This window comes from Fundulus heteroclitus, chromosome 8 (genome assembly GCF_011125445.2).
Source record: "Fundulus heteroclitus isolate FHET01 chromosome 8, MU-UCD_Fhet_4.1, whole genome shotgun sequence".
In the NCBI taxonomy this organism is placed as follows: Eukaryota; Metazoa; Chordata; class Actinopteri; order Cyprinodontiformes; family Fundulidae; genus Fundulus; species Fundulus heteroclitus.
The window spans coordinates 8,247,497-8,272,461 of NC_046368.1; the positions used below are offsets into that span (position 1 = coordinate 8,247,497).

Below are 24,965 nucleotides of genomic sequence, written 5' to 3' on the forward strand. Positions count from 1 at the left end.
AAATTATTTGTATATGTTGCAGATAAATAGATATTCAGTTCAGTTTCTGTCAGTTCTAGATGTTCATTAGAGGTCTAAATGTAGACCTGTCTTAGCCGATGTCAACTAGCGTAAAAAAAATAAAACAAAACGCGTCAAGGGTCAAACTAATTCAGGGCTTTACTGTCTCAGGTATTCATCACGATACTGTTTAATGTGTAAAACATGTATGAAAAGTACCAGAACTATTCATATATAATATTCATGCTTTACTCTTATGGATACATAACAAATGATTCACGCTACACTTGAATGTGGTTCCTCGTGAGCCTTGGAGACAATCTGCCAGGCCTACATCGTCTCTGTGTTAGAGACCCAGTGACAAGACGAGCTAGGTGTAGCTGTAGTAGTTCTGGTTGGAAGTTGTGATCTTTACTGCACAAGGGACAATTTTCAGATTGATATAATTACTGCAACATCTGAAATCCAAATTGGAAAATTCAGCTTATTATATTAAATCAGATGAAGGTGTCTTTGTCTTTCAGTTTATACTTTCTGGCAGTTTTGCATTGTTTACAGATCTTTCTTTTGTGGATCTGTGGTATAAGCTTATATCTCTTTTGGACCAGACAACGACTTGTTCTAAACCTAGAAAACATATATTGGTCCAAATCCCGGCTATGGATAGCCGAATTATTGAGTAATGTTGGCCTTTGGGTCTACATAGCTTTAACACTGAAATCAAGTCTATTGTTCACCAGGCTCTAATGTTGCTAATGAACATGCGCATGCTGTTCCCTCCTCAACAGCAAGTCTGAAACTGATGGTGCAGGTGCAGAAACCTCCCATATATACAGAACAATTCTGCAGTTAAGCCCAGCAAGGCAATTTAGTTTGTGGTCAAACAACTCATAACTGTTCAGTCTTTTTCTAGTTGTTCGGTTTTGAAAATGAACATTTAACCTGCTTACTAGGGGCTTTTTGAGCCTGAAAATGGAGCTGGTTAAACGGGGGAAAATGTATCTGTTTACTCCATAAGCATAACTAATGGCCTGTCAAAGCATTTCATTTCACTGGCATATCATTCGAAAAACATAATGACAAAGTAAACAATATTTTGACACTGTCCACAATGTGATCTCCAGTTAAGCAAGGATGCCATGGACATGTTGAAAAATATTGTGTATACAGTGAAAGTGCCCCAGTGCAGAAGAAATGGAATTTGAATGTTGCAGCCATGACCTATTAATAGCATTTCTTTATCTACAACAATGCTATTCAGATTTTTTATTTTTTCATGTGGGATGGTTGAAACTAAGAGTGAAACCTAAGACATTACTGATTAATTTGGCTAATAATTATTTGACAAAATGGGCCACTCAGAGCATTAGACTTTAATTCCCAAATAGTCAGTTTCTCCCTATTTATAAAAGAGTAATTAATAAATAAAACGAGACCATTGCATCTTAGAAAAATTTATGTTTCTGGTCATCAAACAGCGGAACACCAAACTGCACCCTACTAAAATCAGTATATACAAACTTTTCACAATGTGAGCACATCGAAAGCGACACGCCTACTTCAAAGACAAATTAGGATTTGTTTTTTCATAAAATCTGTTTTTTGTGTGTTTTGTCCAAACTGCAACATATTTGGCAAGACAAAAAAAACACCTTAAGAGTAGCGATTACCCTGAAAACATTATCTTTATGGTGTTGAACGGTGGTGACATTGGGATGCCTTTTCTTCAGCAGGGACTTGGAAGCTTATGAGACTCAATGGTAAGATGGAAAAATTCAGGGAAATCCTTTAAGAAAACTGGTTAGAGGCTACAGAGGTGTTGGAACTAGGGTGGAGTCACCTTCCAGCAGGATAAAAGCCACAACCATACAACCAGAGCTACAGTGTAATGGTACAGACCAGTGGGGTCCAAGCTTTTGTCACATGGGCCAATATTGTCAACTTAAAAATACTGGAGGGCTGAACAAAGATAGTGAAGAAAACTAAATTCACAAAACAATATATATTGGGATACTTTTTTACTTTTTTAACCCGTTGCATGAAATATGAGTATCAAATAACTTAATTAAATGAAGAAGTAAGACTTTTTAGAGAGGACAGGGATGCGTGACGCATAGTAAATCTAAAACTTTAAAAGGGTTTAACACGTTTACCGTATTTACCGCATGAAGTTTGCAAATTGTTTTTGTCTCGGCTGAAGAAAAACAAAAACTATTCTCACAAATCTGAACAGGTTTTGGGTCTCTCTTTCTTTGAAAATGCTAGCTGTATTTAGCCAATGTTTATAAATGACTTCAAAGCAGGTATGCGTGCACCAAAGTCTGCATTTGAATAAAATAATTGGATAGATGAGAACTTATTTATTATGAAATAAAGAAAACTAAAAATTGTGGCTATTAAAAAACAAATACTTTGAGTTGTAGCAAAATATTCCATTGTAAGAAGTTGTTAATTTATCTGTAATAATTTTGCCGTTATTAAAAATAAAAGATCTCCATCTGCATCAGCCACATGTTCTAGAGGGCCAAACTGCATAATTCTTGAATTGCAGGTGAGGGCCAAAAAAATAGTCCATATGGCCCCAAGGATGGAGTTTGGAAACCCCTCGTTTAGGTAAACGCATATTCATGTCTTACAATGGCCTAGTTAAAGTCTAGCGTTACATCCAATTGGTAATCCTTGGTAAGACTTGAAAATAGAGTTTTACAGACACGCAAAGTTCTAGCAAAGCTTGAGTGTTTTTTATTACATTTTATTGGAAAGAAAGGCAATTGGTTTGATTGTATTTAGGGGATATCAGAGTAAGGGGGTCTATTGGGGGGCTATTTGCATAAACACGCCACAGTTTTCCATATTTTATTTGTAAAAAATCTCTAAAATAATGTATAATTTCCCTTCCAAACAGCCATTATGCATTGCTTTGTGTTGGTATACCTCATAAAGTTCAAATGCAACACACTAGAACTTGCGGTTATAATATGACAGAATGTGTCAAAGGTTCAAGGGACATTAATACTTTTTAAAGGCAACGTAATAACACAATTTTCTTCGTAGCTGTCTAATTGTGCCTGAGATGGGTCAGTCAGGAGCAGACGAGAGGCTGGACAACAGCAGGTTTAATGCATCATTTATCTTTTAGTCCCAGGTGCACGAGTGGGAGATCATTTCCTCCTACAGAACAAACTTGTCGTTTATCTCTCTAGCTATTTGCATTGCTCCAAAAAAGACAGCTTTTAATTTAAGCAGTTTAGGAGGAGCAGATTAATTATTGACAGATTTCAAAGTGCTGTTGCGTCAGACTCTTACGTCTGGTCCTTCCTTTACTGCTCTCGTGTTACGGCATTATACAAAGCTGAGAGGGGAAACAAGATCCCATCATCATTTATTATCCGTGGAGGTATAGAAAACAGGTTTTCGTGGAATTTTGTCTCAATTTTGGAGCACAGTAAGTGTGTAAAAACCTTTTCGCCAAAAAGAAACTCAACCATAATCCCAATGGAACACGGTCATTGTGCATAAAAATCATTTGGATTTGCAGGTTAAGAGCAAAACTAATTGAGTGAGTGAGGGAAGGTGTACCCGTCTCATGTTTACTTAACTTTTTCTTATTCAAGCTGATTAAGTTGCTTAACCTTGAGCTAATAAAGCCAATACATTTGAGCGACTGATCTTATAATGCAGCTAACATGCTAACAGAAAGAGCAACATCCAGACTGAGTGTTTAACAGTACTGTGCAAACATCAGAAACTCATATTTTGCTTCAGAGGAGACAGAGTTGCTAGCGTTGATTGTCTTGATCAATAGTACTTCAGGCATTTGTTTTTTTTCTAAATTTGACAGCCATTTGGCAGCAGCAAATCACCACCCCACCATGAAGGTGGCAAACTATTGGAATTTGATTAACTGAACCATTTCTTATCCGGATAAATTTAGGTATTTATTTCTATATTTAAGCTTTATTCCTAGCTGTGTAGTCAGCGGGAATATATACATTTTTAAGCTTTGAATTTCTAAAGCTCTTTTAATGCTGGTTTTTATATACACATAGATGGGTTTAAACGACCCACCCATTCATTTTCTATCCATCTGTCTATCCGTTTTTCTGTCCGTCCATCAATCTATCTATATTTCCCGTATCCGATGATGTGCAGTGTCTGAAAGTCATGTCTTTAATAAATAGGAGATAAAAATCCGGGAAGACCTAACGCGTGATCTAAGAGTTGTGCCACTCTTTAGTTGATCTTGTGCTGTATGGCAGTTTTTATCTAATAGCTCTTTGGGTCACATTGTTGAATCGAGCTATTTAGTATTTTTTTTAGAATGTCTGTGAAAAAAAAATAGAACAATTATGCCACTGAGGTAACAAAGCAGCTAAAATCCTAAAATATTATCTGTATTTCTGTTATGTGTCCATGCAACAAAGGTTCATCCTTTGTGTTTGGAGACTTTTTTATGCCCCAATCATTCTCTGGTCAGAGGCATTACCTTAATTAAAAAAAAATAAATAAATTGTTCTCAGGCACTGAAATTTCAAAATGAGTGACACAGCAACCAAAACCAAAGAAAAAAAAAAAATCTGGGAAACTACTGATCCGACCAACTTTAAAAGGTTACAAGAACATATGGCTCCCCAGAAGCAAAATATAAAGAAATTATTTATTCAAAAGCTTTTGCACCGTACAGATTTTTTTTTTCAATCAGCAAAAGTCAGTGTGGATGTTCCTCATCCCCTTGACCCTCAAGTTGCATCATCATATAGCTTACAGCCCCCATTTCAGTTTTTTATACCTTTTATTCCCTTGAGGGCCTTTTTTTTTAAAGGAGCGCACCCCGCTGGGGTCAAGTGGACCAATAAAGACACTTTGCTGACATCACAAGCACAGGTAAGGCTTATACAGCTACTTACTCAATAGGACAATCTACACACTGCTTCTACTGTTACTACAGCTACGACAGGTAAAGGAGTTGGCATGCTTGCAGAGGAAGAGAGGAGCGGTGTGGCATGTGGGTGAGGGACACTGACACTCAAGTCCATTGATATCCATTAATATAAAAAAGAAGAACATTGATATAAAATCAAAAATAATGGTCAAAGACTGAGGATGGTTGGTCTTTATATTGGAAGTGCTTTTTTTTAAATGTAACTATAGCCTGTTTAATTTTTCACTCATAGGCATTTTTCCTAAACAGGGCTCCAGAACCAACTTTCAAACCTTGAACCTTAAAGAGACAAATTAAAAAGAGAGATTCAAATCTTCTTTGCTTGAGACAAAACAAGCTCTTGTAGGAAACTGCCAACGAAGAGTAAAGCTCATTTGCTGTAGTTGATTAACAGCCATTACACAGCAGCAGAAAAAATATATAAAAACAAACAACATATTTTAACCACTTTTTAGAATCCTTTTAGCTTTAAGTAGCTAATATGATTTTTTTTAACCTTGATAAACAACCAAAATGCAATGTTAGAGTAATAAGTTTGCTGTGCTTCAGTCTATTTTCTTTTTCTTCATAGATGTTCAGAGATAAAGAATCAGTGAGGTGGAGCATTGCCATCAGGGTCAATGCTTTGTCCCTTCAAGCTTGTTCTGTTCAATTCCCCAAAGGCAAAGAGCAGACATTTTGGGCTCAACTGTGAAGAGATGCAAGAAACCTTAAACTCTCATTGTGTCAAGCATATGCTTTGGGTGAATTGGCCACTCATTCACTATATACTACTATATAGTGCTCAAGAAATGTGTTTCATGGTACAGATAATGTACCATTCGAAGGTTGTGGAGTGCTACCATTATTAAGAAGTGTGCTGCCTAAAGAATAGCGCTGCTTAACCCACCTGAGCGGTCCATTATCATTTGCTTGCTACCACCAATGTTGGCAAGCAAATTATAAAGTTTAATTATAGTTTTTCATCCTTTATGCACAAGAAATGTGTTTAATGGGAATTTAAATGCACTTTAAAAAGCATTGCATCAGTTATAAATGCAGCCTTCCATTGGCGAACCTAGCAGGTTAACAATAATATTATTTTGCGTAACTTAAACTAAAGTAGGCTATAGTGCACAGGACATTTCAGGAGTACCTTCCTGCAATCACAGGGCGCCACCAAATCTTAAATCAATGCGAGAAGTCTGCGCTAGAGGTTAGTTCAGTCATCCTAATTTTTCAAATCTTTTTTGTCTGGAAGGCATTCAACATTTTTACCTTGGAATCCGATTTCAGCCTTTGTCTTTGATGTAAAGGACCCCTGGCTGCTGTTTGTAAAAGCGCTCTGTATATTGTTCTTCGTTTACTTCATCACCTATATTTTTGTCAATAAAGTTCTGAAACACACAAATAAAACAACTGCGCTGACGCTAACCTAATGTTAAGCTAACGTTAGCCCCGACCATTGAGGCAAGCGAGAAAACAGACTTTAGGACACATGATAGTATTTAGTGAATGTTTTTATAAGATTGCTCTCTCAGAGCCTTTTTCTGCAAATCATCCAAATTGCAAACCATGGATTTGGTCAGCTGGTCGCTCAATGCAATTGATCAAATTTTCTCAACAAGAAGACAGGGCAAAGGAGACCTCAGCTGTCCCGAGGAGACATATGAAGGCGGATACACGATGGACTCCTGGGAGATGTGGAGGATTGTGTATCCATCTATTTAGTCCATTAAGGATGTGTAAGATGCATATATAATTGCATTTATGAAAACAGGATTTCTGCTTTTTGGAGCTGGCAGTTACCTGGTATATCAACAAATTTGTAAAATCTCAGCAGCTTTTCTGGCCATGGTGAGGCTGTCGGGAATGTGTAAAGGATTAAATCGAGCTGTGAACACCCAGACTCAAATGCTTTGCGAGCAAAACCACAAGCTGGATGTGATCCTTGCACAGTATCGCATGCCATCTGTGGTCTGAACTCAGTTGTGAATGGAATACATCTTGTGAAAGGTCTAAGCTCAATTTACAGTGGAAAGACCACACATTTGGCTGTTTGGGACTCGCCATTGAGACATACCATAAAGACTTTAAGGTAGATGGAAGAATTTCACAGTCAGACTGAGAAAAAACAATCTGTTGCTATCTGAATTTGGCTCCCGATGCTGGCCTTGGAGGCTGGTATCTCAAACTCTCCTGGATGTTATGTAAACAAGACACTCTGCCCCTTACTACCCGCCCTTCCATGTCATCTGTGATCTGGAACAGTGCTCTACAGAACTGGCTGAACTTAGGGTCTTTGTCCGGGACAAAGACCCTAAGTTGGATGTGCATAGATGGACTGCTCACTTTGGAGAACTGGACTGGGATGCCCCCCTCCCCCCGAATGATCAACACAAACCTCTTGAGCCACTTACTCCTGGTGGTGCTGCTGGAGGATTTATTATGTTAGCAATATTTGATATAGCAGCAGTTGCAGCAAAGTGGTTTGTTATAGTATATAGTGAGCTTTTTTTAATAACTAGTTTTGCTGTTGAGCTAATTTTCTTTTTAGTTGTTTATTATTATTATGCACCCACAGACATCTTTGAGGTTTTGCATGTCCATACATACCTACTTGCTTTGCTGTTTGTGGGTTCACCTTTAATTAGGCAAAGCCTGAACTGTTGCTTTAGCTGGTGCATGTAAAAGATGGATTACTCCTGCAATAAATGTGGTGTTTTACAAGCATATTGGGAATCTAGGTCAATGCGGGTGAATCATCAAAATTTAAAGCAACCACCCACAGACCCCCAGGTGTTCTCTTTTTAATTCTGAACAAAAGCAAAGGGAGATGGAAAATCCTTCCCTCTTCTCAGGCTAAGACAAACCACTAACTAATTAACAGCACAGTTCAGATCATGTAAGAGTTTAGGCTTCAGAGTGACATAGTTAAATCTTTTATGATCAGTTATAATTAATTAGTGAAGGATATCCTTGTCGTTCTTTTCTTAGCTGCATTGTCAACCTACAATAAGAATAAATACCAACAAAATATACATATCTAATGTACTCTCAGTGACTCAAAAGTGTATAAAACACCAATGAAATACAAAAAAATAAAAATTATACCCCAAATCTTGTATGTAGCAGTGTTGTTGAGGCAGATAATTATGAAAGTCTATGTAATTTGTACATTTTCACTGGTTATACACCAAATCTCTGAAAAATAAAGGACTAGTATGATACTACCCGACTTAAGATGTTAAAGTTTATTTTTACCCTGGAATCTGCAAGACACCACTTTTACAAAGTTGTCAGCAAAATGCACATAATAATATAGGAATAAGGTAGATTTAGTGCACTATAGATTTCCTCCTTTGTGCAGCAAATGTGCTGTAAAGAGGCAGTACATAGCATTTATTTTAGAAAGTGCAATTTAGTGGTGCCTTCTTACGCTATGGTATTTTAGCAATTTTATAAGATCATTCCAGGAAACACTGTGTGACATAGATTTAATCATCTTTGTTTGATGTGTATACGACCACCTTTTACTGCTGAATTGCTTAAGACGTACAACAATAAGAGACTTCATCAGCGTCTGACTACCATCCATCCACAGCACTGGCTGGATTTATTATATTTGTTAAAAGAAAGAAAATCTGCTGTTTGGCCGCATGTTCTTCTCTTAAGTCCCAAACAATACCACAATCAAATAAGTTTAATAAAAAATTGTCTAGTAATAAATCAAAGAGTTCTATTTGGATGAATAATAAATTGGATGTCTAATAAATAAAAAACAAATACATAAATATGTCCAGCAAAATTTTCCAGTTTAGCGCATCAATGTCTGCTGCAGGCACAAGAAAAAATTCCAACAGGAATACATATGTGTAATTATTTATCAGTGCCTGGCGTGCAATCCGACATGCACACAGCTGATTAAGATGCACCTGTTCACAGCCCTAAATGCTCCGTGTGGCGGTGTGTTTGCTCCAATTAAACAAACTTGTCTGATCGGAGCAAATAGGACAGGTTATCCCCTGACAGGAATTGATCCACCAATCCCAAACTTAACCTGCGCAGCCTCTCATTTCGTGTCACAGCGGCCTAGTCAAACAGCTCTGATTAAAAGACGTAAGTCGTAGCAGCTGTCACACTGTGAGATATTCTTTTTAAATATTTGACACTGTCAGATATTGATCACAGGTCATCTTTTGTCGCAAGATGCCAAAATCGGCTCACCTAGAACCTGTCTCACTGTGCGACATAAAACCACAGATTTAAAGCAAAGGCCAAAGATTTCTCCACGATTTTCCCTCTGGGCACAAGTCAGCATAGTGTTAGTATGTTAATGCTAATGTTAACTTTCTAAACTAACAGTCCATGGATTGTTAGGGCTTTAAAGTCCTAGCAATCCATGGAGTATATCCTCTTTTTATTGCGATTGTAGAGTGAAGATGTTGTGCACTACATTAGCGTAGCCTAAGCAGTGGTGGGGACAGTCAGGCTAATCTGCAAACACATAATTGCAGAGCGAACTTTTCGCTCATTCCAGTTTAGAAACTGTTTGTGGAGCGCTTATCTTCCATTATATTGGGTTTTGATACCTGTAAGTACGCTAATAACATTCATAATACATTCATCCACCATTTACATCACTGTCCTGGCTCTCATAAAACATCCACACAGACTTCTCTATGGCTTTAACAATCACGGCTCCACAAAATACCTTTTTTAATCTGCTGCTGTGTGACGTTTTGTTCTGTTATTTGTGCCTGCAGGTTGCTTTGGGGTCCCAAACCTTTCAGACAGAAGTCTGATGGTGACTGCATCTAATTAGTAGTGACAGGAGATTGGACTCAGAGCTGGGCTTTTAGGTGGCCGCGTGGCTCAGCGGGACATTTTTAGTTTTCCAACACTTCCGTACAAAACACCAGCGCTTCAGTTATACTGAGTCCAAGCCGCCTCTGTATTATGTTGTGGTGGGCTGCCTGTTAGGCTTGTCTGTTCACATAGAGCTGGTTGCTCTTTTCTTTCTCAAGAACTGGCAACACTGGCTTCCAGCCCACACTCAACATTTTTTTTAGATGCTGCAGTCTGAACACAGAGGGATAGCATAAGCTCCTCAAATGCGTCTAGTGCAGTGTAAAATAAAACAACTATCCCCTCAAACATGCAGTGCTGCGCACATTTGTCACGCACCGTGTGTGTGCATGCAACATATTTTGTCTGAACATATTCTGAGTGACAGCTGTTGGTTGGGCGTTAGCAGCTAGCATTAGCTACCTCAAATTTCCTACTGTTACAGTAGTGAAACAAATATTTTCATGTGCAGAATATGAGTTTGTGAACCTAACCTTTTTATTAGCTGTGCCCACCAAACCTAACCTGAGCATGTCACAGCATGTTTATGCTAATGTTTAAAACAAATTAAAGTAATGCTGAAGCACAACTACCTAGAATAATCAGGAAAGTTCTGTGAAGGGGATTATCTTTGGACCTGTGAAGACAGCGTTGCAGGTCTGCCCCCCCAAAAAAACAATCAAGCAACAGCAGCTAATCCAGAATGCTGCTGCTTGCGTTCTTATAAAAAAAACAGGAAGGCAGAGCAGATCACCCCAGTTCTAAAGTCCTTACACTGGCTCCCTGAGGCTTAGAGAATAGACTTTAAAATACTTGTTTGTTTATAGATCACTGAATGACTTAAATACATTAAAGTCCTGTAGTTGTTGTTGTATCAACCCTCCAGACCACTCAGATCTTGCGGTTCTGGTCTAAACTGCATACCTAGAACCAGAACCAGAACCAAACATGGAGAAGCAGCATTTAGTTCCTATGCTCCACATCTCTAGCCTCGTGAGACCATCCTGATCTCGCGAGGTTTCAAGGTTTCACTCGCAGATCAGTCTGGATACTCTCCGTTAAAGAAAATTTGGAGCCGTTCACCAAACGAACGTCCAATCAGCGTTGGCTTTGAGGCAGGTTGCGGTGTGACGCAACGGGAAGCGCGTCAGTTCAGTCTAAAGAACATGGCGGCTTCAGCCGATGAAACTAGCGTTAGCGCGGCTATCGAGCAAGTTTTATCGGAATTACAGAGTATTTCTCTGCTGAGCTAACGAGCCTTTACCTGCAGCAGCAAGAGTAGCTTGGCTTGTGGTTGTGTTTTCGTCGTCGCTCGTAACAGAGCGACGACGAATCTGATTGGTTTATTTGGCCCGTCTATCACCAACATAGGCCAATCAGCTGACCAGTATTTTCGCCCCTTCCCAAAATTACTTCAACGGAAGGTTTCCAGATGGATATGCGGAGCAAATCTATCTGGCGGAGTCAGGTAACCACATCTCTGGAACAAACTTCCAGAAAACTGCAAATCAGCCAAAACACTGAGTTCCTTTAATGAAGACAGAAAGCCCACCTGTTTAGAGTTGCTTTCAGCCCATAATAACAGGACCACTGACCAACATATTTCATGATGTTTTCACATGATGCAATTTAATGTTTGTTACTGATCTCACAACCAGCGACTGTTTCGATGTGTTTATAACGTTTTTATGTTTTCATGATGTAAAGCTCTTTGAACCACCTTGCCGATTGAAATGTGCTATACAAATAAACTTGACTTCCTGTTAGCCTGTTCTGAAGCACTATATTACAATGATATTACAAAGATGTGAACTAAAACATTAGTTCCCACTGAGCAACAGATGCAGTGAAAGGGCTAAGGCTACATCTTTTAAATGTAACCAAACATTAAGTGTATCATTGGCCATGTCTGTCTGAGATTAATCTGTGTTTGGTCCAAGCAGTGTATTCCTTCTCTCATTTATCCCTGACTTGATGCTGTACAATGAAATGCAACTTCCATGTGTTACGTGCCAATGATGTGGAGGCAGAGGGTGGCGATAATAACATGTTTTACCCAAAGAAACAGCAAAATTGTGTTCTTTAAGTGTTCAGCAGTGAATTCTTAGATCATGATACGGAGCTATTGCACTTAATAGCAGAAAACAGCTTGCTATATCCATGTAATACTTTGTCCCTATGGGTGAACAAAATATAGTGACTGAGTGACATTCACATTTTAAACGCAGCTGTAGTGGTACAAAATGAGCAACAATGTTGTTTTATGCTTGCCCTGTGATAGAATGAGAGTCTGACAGTTCACAAAAGTTTGATACATGATTTTAAAAAAAAGAAAGAACTCGAACACAAAAGAAGACCGTCATCTTCACCTGAAAATATAACCTGAAAGAGGCATGCACAGTTCAGACCACAAGGAAGTTAAACAAGAATCATGATTAAAAAAACAAAAAAAACATGAGAAATCAATAAAAATCCATGAGTTTAAACCTGAAAATAGACATGTTGTTAAGTCAGACAACACGTTGGTTTTCTTCTTAGGAGGACTGGCCATCACAACTGCCTTAATTATGAATTTGGAGGGGAAAAAAAACAATATATAAGAACATTACAGAACTCCAGCGCATGCTTGACAAAACATAAGCAAAACCCAAACTGAGGAAAGTGCAGGGTTGGATGCAAAGGAACTATGAATACACACAGGATCAAGCCGTCAAAATGACTAAACACAATCATAAGAACAGACTCACAGCTCACACACACTACAACGCCACCACTGAACAAGAGGAATACCATTGCCATAATCCACATCGAAACCAGAGTTAGGAGGGAAGAGCAGCTCAAGACAAAACACGGCTTGCTGGCTTTTGTCGCCCCCCTCCTCTAGAAGACCCCCGCTGTTGCTGAAACCCCTTGAAATCCTTGATAATTGGGAGGCTTTTCCTCCGGGATTCAGAATCCAGCTCCTAAACCTGGCCGCCCTGACCTTGGATCCTTCGCTCAGTGCGACTAAAGGAGCTGTAAACCCTACATGGTGATGGCTGATCGATGGCAAAAAGGGACAGACACTTGGCAGAGGCTGCGCAGAGTCGCGTGGAAATGAGTGGGCAGAACATGGGACTTGTTCGAGTATGGGGGATGTATGCAGAGAGGACAGAAGGAGAGAATCAGAGACAGAGGAGGAAGAGAAAAAGAGTAGGAGGAGTAAACAAGTGGAGTTCGTTGATCCTTCGTCTCCTTACCGTGTCTTTGGAGGACCTACGTCTCTTGATGCTGGAAGCCAGGGTGGTACTGATGGACCTAAAAGAGGCTTTCTTTTTGGGGTCGGGCTCTGCTCTACCACTTTTCCTATCCTAAAATAAATATATGTAGAAACATTATTCATGCTCTACGGCCGGGGTGACGACTGTGCCTTTCAGTCTCACCCAGTCGCTCTATACCCACCACCAAAACCACCAGCACCCGACACCCCACTTAGATTACCTTATCGTCTACTTATCTGATAGGATCTTGTAAAACAAAGACTAGAGCATTTAAAAAAAAAAAGTTATAAAAAGTGAAAGGAGGGAGAAAGAAAGGGATAAAGTTTGTTAGATGTGTGTGGAAATAGCCTGTTCAGACTGACATGAGGGCGCTTTTCTAGGCTTTATGTGACAATATCTCGGACAGCACGGGATGGTGGAGTAGTCCTTCAAAATGTGCTCACACATTCATTCTGCTCCTTGGAAATGCGCTGGAATGAGTGATGACTACAAAAGATGTCACTGATTGTGATTCTTAAGTTACTTAAACCACCTAAATGAGTGAGTGTCGCCTGAAAACACTGAAAACACACTTAACACCCAAGTGATCGTAGGTTTGAGATGGATAAACCAAAAATGATAAATATAATAAGGTACAGTGAATGCAAAAAGTTTGCACACCCCTGGTAAAAGGCCTGGTTTTTGTGATGTAAATAAATTAGGCCAACATAAATTGTGCCAAACTGTTCTAATTCTTCATTGCATACGTATAATCTGCACAACTCAATTAAAAAGATGCTGCGGTTATGTACATATTTAACTAATCCTTTATTGTATCTGCCCACTCTTTATTGGAAAAAGGCTCCAAATCTGTCATAGGTTGATGAGAGTGTGGGGGAAAACTGCCAAATCTGGGGGTTTCCAAGCAAGTCGTGTTTAGGTTCATCCAATAGATTCTCAATCAGATTTAAATCCAATTTATTCTGGTTTTGTTGAGTCATATTAAGGTGGACTTGTCACTGTGCTTATGCTGCCAACAATTATGACAAGTCGGCCAGGTCCCGATGCACCAAAGCAGCCCCAGAAAAATCACACTCCCAACAGCATGTTTGACTGTTGGTATGCTATTTTCTCTTACTGAAAACTGCTTTGCACCAATTTTAATGGAGCACACACCATCCAAGAAGTTGTATTTCTCTCTCCTCAGTCCACAGAACATTTTTCAAAAGTCTTGGGGGATCATCAAGATCGTTTTTGGCAAATGTGAAATGGGCATTTGTGTTTTTTTTTGCTCTAATGTGGCCTTTCACATTGGAACAATCCTAACTTCTCTTTCTTATTGTTAAATTATGAACCCTGATCTTAACTGAGGCTAGCGAGACTGCAGTGTTTTAGATGCTGTTCTGGGTTCGTCTATGACCTTCTGGATGAATCACTGATGCGCTCTCCTGGGAAGGTTCACCGCCGTTCCATGCTTCTTCCGTTTGTGGACGTTGGCTCTCACTGTGGATCCCTGGAATCTCTAAGACTCAGAAATCGCTTTGTAACCCCTTTCCAGACTTATAGATGTTAATGTTTCTGATCTATTTTTTAATTTCTTTATATTGGGGCATGATGCGTATCGGTCTGAAGTTCTTTGACCCCACTTCCAGTTGTTAAACGTGTTTTGTAAAGTTTGGCCAGGTTGGGGAGATTCTCTTTATTAGAAAAGTCTGCTGTCTTGCCACCCTACCATATGACCCAGGTTCCTGACAAAAGTTCTTCAATTTTTATTAATTTATCAGGGGAAGTCCAGTTTTTGGTAATTTCGCTGTAACGTCTTGATGGTGTTCCAGGGTATAGCTAATGTCTTGGAAATTCTTTTGCCTCCTCTCCTGACTGATACCTTTGACAATGAGATGTTTTGGGAAGCTCTTTGAGGGACTATAGCTTCTGCGGTGTTGGCAGAACTTCTGAAATTACTTTGCATTGGGTAATTTCTTTACATCACAAAAACCTATCATCTTTAGAGATGTGTGAAGACTTCAGTGTATCTAAATATTACACTCTGATCGAAAGCTCTAGCAAATGATTTAAGAAAACAAAAGTGGAAGAGTTAATGGAAAAACAGCTAACTTAAACCATATTCTCACAATATGGAAAGCAGGTTTGTCGCCCTCCCTCCCTCACACCATCAGAGTGCCTCACAGCTACTCTCGCAATGACTGCATGGTTTGTGTGCAGAAAGGAACAAAACCAAAAAAACTCATATTAATGTATTCTTACATCCTGAGTCTCTACAGAGGAAGAGGGCTGCATAGGGGGGAGAAAAGAAAAATAAAATAAATTTCCATCCACCTGATCATTACTTTTGTACAAGATCCTTAAGCAAAAGCCAAGGGAACCAAAATAAATAGATAAATTAAATAAAAAAATGGCGGATATTAATTTTAAAAAATCGCTAGCAAAGCAAACATCGACATCCAAAGCCAGGCAGAAATATAAAAACGTGAGAAGCTACAGTTTTGGATGCATATCGAAGAGGGAAAACAATAGCGACAAAAGTCAGTAACTGAAGCCCATTTAAAGTCATTATACCAGAAATTGGTATAATGGAAATTCACCCCACACACAAGGGAATGTGATGGAGTATGGCTGAGGTGGAATGGTTACCTAATGTAGCAGCAAACCCATATTCTTACTCTATAAAAGTGCAAATAAAAATTAAACTCTTAGCAGCATATATAACTTTATGATGAGATAAACAAACAGAAGATAAAAGATGGCTCTTACTAAAAAAAAAAACACTCTAAGATGGATGTTGATAAAAACAAATTAAAAAGAGAATATGTGGTGGATAGCTGAGAAGCAGCAACAGGGGAGGCCCTTGGGGTTGGGCAGGGCAGTGTGGTGTGAATTTCAACATGCCAAAACGTTTAATGGATGGAGGGGGCATTATAGGGGAGGAAAAAATAGAATAATTAAACGTTAAACAAATAGCAGGACAGATCGATCCTGGCCAGCACTGGCCCCGCAGAACATCCTCTTTCATCAGGTCACATGACTTGGCTCTTCCTTTTTGAACCACCATCCCCCTCTGCCAACCAGGACTTTGCTCCAGACCTCCTGACAACACATCAGGTGGTTAGCAGGTATAGATGAGAATGGGATGATTGGCACTGGACATTACTTGATTAATTAGAGGTAAAGAGAGAACAAAATCGTTTTTCCTGTTAAAAGATGAGACCTCGTGTTTGTAAATTTTGATGCAAGAGTTCGTTTTGCTTCAGAAAAAAAGTATAGATGCCCAAGTGGTGACAAATCCCTTCTTGTAACCTTTACTTTCAGGCATTTGTATTTCAAGCACATCTGCGACCGCAGGAGAGCCGCCTGGCTGCTCTGAGCCCTGATGAGGTGCTGCGTGTGCACAGTCTCGGCCATGCTGGGCATGCGGTGCCATCGGATGAAGCGAGGAATGGGACTTATGCACAATATACGGCGATCGCCTGTTTCACTCTGGAAATGGAAGCAAACTGCCAAAGTCCGGCATCACTCCACCACGTCTATCATCACATAGTGGAGTCTCAGAGCCTTGTGGTTGTTTTAAAGTGAGACCAGTTTTAGTTTTGTTCAGATAGTGCACCTCTGAGTAAGATCTGCTTGATAAGGTGAAGCTAAAAGCCAGATGGGAAGAGCCTCAGCATAAAATGTGATAAAAGTGATGTAAATCTTTAGAATGTAAGATAGTATCCATTACCAAAAGCGTTTTGGTAATTTTAATCACTGTAAAGTTCTTAGGATTGTGTGAAAGCCCACCTCTACCCCTGTGGAAAATGTTATTTCATTATTTTGACACCTTACAATTATAATTAGGAGACAGCAATGTCAAAATACAGTTATAGCCAGGAGACATGTAGTAAAATTTAATTTGGTTTGAAAATTTGGGGCAAAGTTAACTGTTACTCAAAAACAGTGGTGGCAAGCTTGAGTAAGTTATAATGTTTTGAGTATATTGTAACAAATTTATGTTCACTATTTTCATATAATGATGTATCTATGCTAACTGCATTCAGTCATGTGGGTAACAAAATCCATATAGTTATGTGCATCTCTAACAAGTCATTAACACCTTGTATAATCACACTTAAACAAATTTTAGTTTTTTAAGAGGGCAGGAATGTGTAAATAAAGTGGATAAGTCACAGATAGCTAGGATCCTAGCTTGAGTACCTGTGAACTTGACTTTTTGTTTAAGTATCTGGACTTTCAGCCTAAGCGTATGTTTACTGTTGGCTTTTGTAGATGTTACCTATCGTAGCCTGATTAGCTGTTAGCTTGATTGATAGCTAAGCTGTTAGTTTGTCTTGAAGCTTACATTGTAGTAAACTAGACTGTCAACATGAGTAGCTATTATCTTGATTTTTAGATTAAGTAGCTGTTAGCTGTAAGCAGTTAGCGTGACTTTCTGTTTGTAATAGCAACTTGCGTCTTGGCTTGTTTAGATTTTAGTTTGGTCCAAGCTTAAGGAGCTTTTCCCTTGACATCCGTTTAGCAGTGATTGGCTTCTGAGCCTTGGTAACTGTTGGCTAGATTCTCCGCATTTCTCATGAATGTCAGCTTGAGTATCTCTTGATTCTTAAGGCTGTTACATACTCCTCGAGAAATGAGAGATTGGTTCTCACTCCCACAGCAAAAATGGTCTCGCAGTGCTGCTCTGGGAGTTCTCAGGGCTTTTTTCTTCTCACCCTCCCCCCATTTTGTTCCATTGTGGAGTTGTCAAATATCCACAATCTTAGCAACATTGTGACGTACACTACAGCAGGTGGGTCTTTCTAGGACTCCGGGAGCTGAGCTTCTCGTGAATTAGGAATAGTCAGAGCCAAAACAAACTTTTTTCTTGTTGTTGCCACCCCGATAACAAAAACTGAGTATGTGACGAGCTTTCGATTAAGCAGCTTCAACATTCGGTCACAGCGGTTGTTTGCTCAATTGATAACTTTAACTGTTAGTTTGCGCTTGGATTAGATAGGTAAGTGCGTCCCATTCCAGCTCAATATTGGATACATATTTTTGACTCTATATATGGGATATTTCGTTTTTCAAGGGACGGTTGACAACCTTAGCTAGGTAGCCAGACCCCCAGCCCAAGTACATAATTGAATCTCAGCCTTATTTTCTGTTAGCTTGAGGCTTGGGAAGCTGTTAGCCTGACTCTCAGCTTTTGCTGCTGTTCTCTTGATTCCGATCGAATACTTATTTGCTCGACTTCCAGTCTGTTAAATTTACTCCGGTTAGATGTTAACTTGCCTGAAGGGTTTTGCCTTAGCTTCGGTTGCAGCTAACTTGCTATTGGCTTAAGTAGCAACTAGCTAGACTGTCAGCCAGATCAAACGTTTAGCTTCAGTGTTAGCTTGAGTGGCTATTCACCTGATTCTTAGATGCAATGTAGATGTAGCTTATAGTCTGTGTTCAGTGAAAAAGCTGTTTGCTTGACCAACTGTACACTTGACTCCTCCGTTTGAGTTTCTTCCTAAATTTCCCTGGACAGTTAGCTGCTTCATTCAAGAAACTACTCCCTACTATAAACCTTGAAAGAGTCCCCTTTAAATAATTTGCGTTATTTTCTGTTATTGGGAAAAAGACTTCATTATTCAAGATAAAAAGTTACAAGGGAAAAAAAGGCAAACAGCAAAACAAAACTGTGGTTAACACTCATGCCTCTGCCTTCAAGGAATTTGATTACCATTAGCTCCTTAGGAAAGTGTATTGTTTTTATGGTAAAATACACATCAGTTTTTACTAAATGTGTATCGAACTGAATTTAAAGAAGAAGATAAAATATATACATCATAAAGATCTGCATCACTATCAGGATAGAAAAAACAGGTTAGTGCCTTTGTATCATGCGTTACCAAAGCACTTGTAAGCTTTTGCAAAAACACAGCATTGTACAGCATCTTGCACAGATTTAGTCAGATGTGCACGTTCTGAGAAGTTACATTTATTTCTGAAGGCATGTTGGTGCACAGTCCTCCATAACGCTGTATCTACAGTAATACACCAACCTGAGGCAGTATAAGCACACAGTTACATATAAAAAAAACATACAAGCAGTCAAAATGATGCCAACGATGAGACTGCAGGCTTTTGTACTTGCTGTACTAAGGAAGGAGGAGGGCACATAAACTGTGATCCAATATTCTCCATCATCACGACTTGTGTCCTACATAAGCAACGTGTCACTTTCGATTCAGAAAAATTAGATCATGGAGAGTAATCAGCGCACTCAGATAGAATTCAAAATAACATTCATGCCGAAATAATTGAATTAGTTGAACTCTACAGTCTCCCTCAGTGGTTCTTTAGTGAGATGCCATTGCAATTATGTGCCCGTCGTCTCAGCTCTAGGTTCCACAACGTGAGCCGCCTTTGTTCACTCGCTCAGAGAACCTGATCCTCACTGACACGGCTCTACATATCAATGTTCTGCTGGCAGTTTAATGTGTCGTTCTCCTTTCTCAGTGATGCCGCCCTGCATCCATTCAATCTGCTTCATGTGCCTGAAACTCGTACATCCGTATGGGGACACTCACAACAGTTACATTTGTCAGTGGGATGTAGACGCCATTAAAGGACAGTGGTTGGCACTTATAGTCATACTGTACCTTCCTCCGGCCCCTGCTGTCTCATTTCAGCAGGGACAAACACAGACAAACAGCAAACACACCCAGTGCCTCATCACAGACTCACAGTGTGATCGGCTGGTAATGACAGAGAGGCTGTACCTCCAAGCGCTGATTGCACTGGAGTACAGGAGCAAATCTTGATTGGCCAAGTAACGGACCTTGCTGCCAAGGCTGAATTATAGCTAAAATAAAGCCACTCAAAAAATAAATAAAAAAAAAGAAATCAGACTTGTACAGTACTGTGCAAATTTTTTTTTAGACCTGATTTAGTTATTTGTTAGATTCCAAGAAGCTAGACTTTCTTGTCATTTAGTTGAGCAATAGTTTTTAAGGTTTTACAAAAGTCTTTTAAAGTTCTTTTTTTAGAATTTGCCTTAAGAAATCTTGAGAATTATTGATCATAGTCCTTTATCAACCAAAACCCCCCGGTAATCTGAATTTTCACATCCTCTAGGCATATTTCACTACTCTCACCAACTCTTCTCAAAAGGCCTTTTCTATTGACTTAAACAGAGCTTAAATTATATTTTATCTGGCAAGTGATGTTCCTGCTATTTTCAAAACATAGGACCTCACGTGCTATGATAAAGAAACATTTTGTTTTCCAGATGCATTTCAATACTGCTCAGGCCTATAGGGTCCTTTAAACTGAATGATCTTATTCTGCTCATTTAGATGTCACTGAGCTTTTGAAATGAACTATAATTAATTAATGTGTAGTCATTTCACTTTTAGTTATTAGTGTGTGAACCCCTGAAGGAATAAGCAGCCCTAGCAGGACTATTTTAATCAACAGTACAGTCGTTCGTACTTCAGTGTCGCTCTAATATTAAAGGGTTAGGGTTAGGGTTAGGAAACTAAAATGTGTGAATACCTATGCCAAAACCACATATTTTCCAAAGTAGTCTGACAGCAGGGCTTTTGTGGGCAGCTTCTGTGAATAAGTTATTGTGAAAGGGAGAGTCGTGGATAACAAGACGAAACAGAACCACAGTACCAAGGGTTTCCAGATCAATTGTACACACTGGTTTTGAAAAATAATTGCTTTTGTTTACCAAAAAATTTCTTTATGGCATTCAGTCTTTGTTTAAAGTTCCAGCAAAAGTTTGTTGCTCTCCATGCCCACCTACGAGAGAAGACCCTGAACCAAATTAAGCTATTTCTTTGCGGTTTATCTACGCCTGTTTTCTGGTGTTTTGAAAATGCCAGACCCCACATGCTTGTCTTCTTTGAATCTTTCCTTTTTTGGCTTTTCCAAAACTTAACGAGACTGATAACATTTAATTTAATGTAGCCTTTGTCAATTGCTACAACCTTGGCATTATTGGTCTTTATTCACAGTAATCAAGAAGGGTAATGGGTTGAGAGAACAATTAAGGTCACAAGTTTGGGAATTACCCCACCTTCCACCCTTGCTCCCAATTTTAATTGATTGCGAAAGACTCAGTTCTTGGAAACCGATAATGAAGAAATTTTTGGTGCTTTAAACGTTTTGCACAGTACTGTACATGGATACTAAAAAGAAACAACTTATATTCAAATAAGCGCTATTCTAAAAATACATTTTTGAATATCTGTGTGAACTGACCCTTTAAGCTAAGAGAGGTTTATGAGTGTGGCGCACTGCAAAGTCTGAAGAATGTCAGCTTCATAAAGATTCATTAATTTTTTTTTTAGTGCGCAGTAGTGTTACATGCCATGGTCTCGGTAACAGGAAATATGGGTCGCTACTGTATGACCGAGGAAAAGCATTGATTTCACTCTTTATGCTCTGTTTGTATGTTTAGCTCCTGGCTGCTGAATTGCTGTGAGAGCAAAAGGAAAAAGTCAATGTTGGAACAATCAAAGCATCAGTTCTACTATAACCATTCCTACTGCTGTTTCTAAATATCCTTTGAGCGTATTAAGCATTTCAGCCTAAAAAAATACTTCATCATGCCATGAAGAAAAGATATAGGATTTTGATGTAATATCCCTTACGTTCGAGGCTCCTTAGTTTACTTATTTTCTAAGAGCAAGCGGTGACGTAGGAGGGCTACATACTAAAGAGGGTGTCTCAGTCACCGCCTGACTTCCAGAGGTTTCCTTACTGTCCTGCAGGCACACACAAGAGATAAGGGTGCAGTTCGACTCCTGAAAACAAGACCCTTAGAGTGGCCACTCGAGAGCCCGTACATTACACTCATGTATAGGAGATCACAGTTGTTCTGGTGGTTATTGGTTCACTATGACTGTGAAATTACCGGCTATGTTGTACCCTATTTTTGAACATTTCATCCCGGGTTGTTGACGGACAAAGAGAATGGTCCCTACCTGCAGGTTCTTCCTCCAAACGTTGACGGCCGCAAAGGCCAGCTGCATCTGCTTCCTGCGGGCGTCTTTATGGCGTTTGTAAGCGATTTCAATGAAGATGAGGAAGATCCCCGCCGCAATCCCTCCAGCCACAAGCATGAAGACTCCTGTTGAGAAACGTACGACAAAAAGCGGAAACTTGTGAGCAGCCGATCCCCAATCACACCGCGACCACAGAGCATATATGCTTGTGATGCCCAGCGGTCGCCCCTGTGTTCTTCACCAGCTCCTACTGACGACAGGGGCTGTAAACAACATGATATCTAAAGAACAACACAGCACGGAATCACATACATATTGCTGTGAGGCCACACTTCTACAGAGCACCCACACTGACACTAAAACACTAAGGTAAAGGTATTGGACAAAAAGGGGCTACAGTAACTTACCACTGCAGTTTTTGTCCAATCACTTTTAACGCTTTTTTCTACGCCAAAAGGACCATACCTGCCATGTTCTCAAAGGTGAGTGTGGCTGGGGCATTGCTCCGTGAGTCACACTCCTGGTATCTCACCCAGGTTTTATCTAGGTCTTCCATGAAGCCATTCTCATGAGAACTGCAGGGGGTTGGGGATGGTGGGAAGAGAGTTAAGAAAGTTAACGTAAGGCCCCAAATGGCAGAATGTTCGAGCCGCTCACTCCCAGTTACCAAAACATATAGAACCGAGACAGATGATCCAACAAATAGACAAAAACTGGACAAACGGACAAACAGAGCCGGAGAGGGAAGCTATAAAAAGATGTGACATAAGCTGATGCACTGAATGGCTGTAAACTGTCAGTACGTGACTATAAAACCATACGGACAAAAAAAAAAAAGAAACAAAACATAACCAAAAAAAAAAAAAGTTAAACGAGAATCGCAGCTTCTGCTGGGACAGACCTGAGAATGGCCAGGGACACATTCTGTTTCCAGGGGCTGTCCTTGCGCATGCCTATGCCAAAGCCCGAACGGAAAAACAGCTCTCCCGTGGTCACCAGGTCGCACTTCTGCGAGGCTTCAAACTCCAGCACCGCAGAGTCCCAGATGAAAGCATGCAGCTTGCTGTGGGGGGAGGGAATGGGTAGGAAGGGAGGGAGGAAGGAGGAGGGGAAGGAGGGGGTTATGGTGCAACAGTACAATGATTTACATACACATTTACGGCTCCCAACCTTCTCTTTCTCGCACACCAAATCATGTGTCATTCAGCGGTTACCAGGAATGTCTACAGCTGCTTATGACCCAAATGAAATCCAAGGCCAGATAGGTGAGGCCGTCTCCCCCACTGGGTTCTCCAAACCTTAAAGACGCTCCCCTGGGTAAGACCTGAAAAAGGGTGCTCCTAGACTCAATATTAGCTCAACCTCACACTTGTGTCAGTGGTTGTTGACACGTGTACGCCTGCGGCTGACCGTGAGCAATGGACCTGAATCAGAATGAAGGTCGCAGTAAGTCCTGCCACTTCAATCTGGTCCAGAGGTCCATGTCCCCTACCGTCCTGCAATAAACTGTATTGACCCTAATCTATGTGAAGCAGCCGGCCGACATATGCTCCAGTCGGCCCGGCCTGGCCGAGACTCACTTGTCACGCACAGCCTGGATAGCCTCTGCAGCACTCTCATAGTTGTGTTTCTCCATGTGCCGGTACATAGTGCTAAGCTCCACCTGTCGTCGGAAGTAGATGTCCACAGAACTTTGCTTCACTGTGGCATAGATGAATTTGTCAGATGGGTTTCTTAGCTGCGCAAAGAGAAGGACATCAAAGGGACAGTTAAATGAAAACCCTTTAAATTCCACTGTATTAAATGGTACGGTATTGTATTAATGTCTGGTGTACTACCCACCCTTGGGTCATTGATGCCGGTGATACGCTCCTCAGGCCGGTCCAACACCAGGAAGGCAGCCAGGTTGGCAGTGTAGGAAGCCACAATGATCATAGCAAAGCCAGCCCACACCATGCCAAGGATTCTCGCTGAAAAGCTGCGTGGCGCACCTGTGTTGAGTTCAAGATGAGTTCACAGCTCAGTAATTTAGTTAGCGATTCAAACTTTTTCTAGCCTTGTTGACTGGATCATCCTTTAGCTTGATTGAATGATATTGTGGTAAATATGAGCCTCACAGATTGTTTATCCTTATCTAATTCTAGATTTAAGAATATGTTCAATAAAAAACAGACTTTCATTGTTGGCAGATTGGTGCGTCACGGTCATACTTTACCTGTATTGGCTGATCAGGCTGCCATGACTACCCCTCTCCTGGGAGCTACAGCTTTCTCTGTGACTTTTTTCAACAATGTCACCCTCTCGAGAATCTAAAATGAGCAACTTCTTGACATCCAGTTTTGCGGCCAGTACCCATAAAAGGCAGACACTGCTTGCTTTTTAGGACTGATGTCCGAATAGACAAAACTGCTGTTGGACGCAAAGGTGACTGTCCCTTCAGCCGAGAGAAGGGCTGAGGTTGCAAAACGTTGGAGCGGACACACAAATGGTTTCAAGAAAGTGAACACCTTTATCTAACCTACAAGTGCCGTTATCCTTTCCAGTTCAATAGTGGATATTCTGCTTCAGCTGGTTGGATGACTGTTTGAGAAATCTAAGTTTATTATACATTAGACATCATGGTTTAAAATTCAGCTGCAAGGCTTTTCCAATGGCACCAAGCAAACCTTTGTTAAAAGTTAAACCTCATAATATATTGGATGTTTATTCCTGACTTTGAAGACTTCCCTCTTCTTTTCCTGGAATAGTTGTAATCTCTTCAAATCAAGAGGAGTCAAACTAAGCACAATCCAAAGATACTAGCAGGTAGCTTAATGAACAGCAGATGTTGGCGCTGGTGCCTATATCTAGTAGTCAATGGGGTAGAGGCGTGGTACACGTATAGGGCAACATAGAGATAAACAGGACAATAATCATACACATAATCACACACTTATTTCAGAGAGTGACTGATTAGCC

The 24,965-nt window shown here is 40.1% G+C and overlaps 1 protein-coding gene and 1 long non-coding RNA gene across 7 annotated transcripts in view; one reads left to right on the plus strand and one right to left on the minus strand.

The window, feature by feature from the left end:
- Positions 1-21,226, plus strand: part of LOC118563910 — a 28,670-nt gene extending 7,444 nt beyond the window's left edge. The window contains exon 2 of the long non-coding RNA XR_004931521.1: positions 16,336-21,226. This is a non-coding gene — a long non-coding RNA (uncharacterized LOC118563910). The remainder of the gene's footprint in view (positions 1-16,335) is intronic.
- grin1a (glutamate receptor, ionotropic, N-methyl D-aspartate 1a) overlaps positions 1-24,965 on the minus strand; it is a 66,583-nt gene that overhangs the window by 2,477 nt on the left and 39,141 nt on the right. For 2 of the 6 annotated variants that reach the window (XM_036140060.1, XM_036140064.1), the window contains 7 exons: positions 23,850-23,998; positions 23,588-23,745; positions 22,909-23,070; positions 22,473-22,582; positions 21,987-22,132; positions 15,274-15,300; positions 13,009-13,119 (listed from right to left, as the gene is read on the minus strand). In XM_036140060.1, coding sequence (XP_035995953.1) covers positions 13,009-13,119; positions 15,274-15,300; positions 21,987-22,132; positions 22,473-22,582; positions 22,909-23,070; positions 23,588-23,745; positions 23,850-23,998 — 863 coding nt within the window. Of the gene's footprint in view, positions 1-13,008; positions 13,120-13,141; positions 13,291-15,273; positions 15,301-21,986; positions 22,133-22,472; positions 22,583-22,908; positions 23,071-23,587; positions 23,746-23,849; positions 23,999-24,965 lie in introns of those variants that run through there. The other 4 variants (XM_036140065.1, XM_036140063.1, XM_036140062.1 and 1 more) reach the window with 3 other exon arrangements.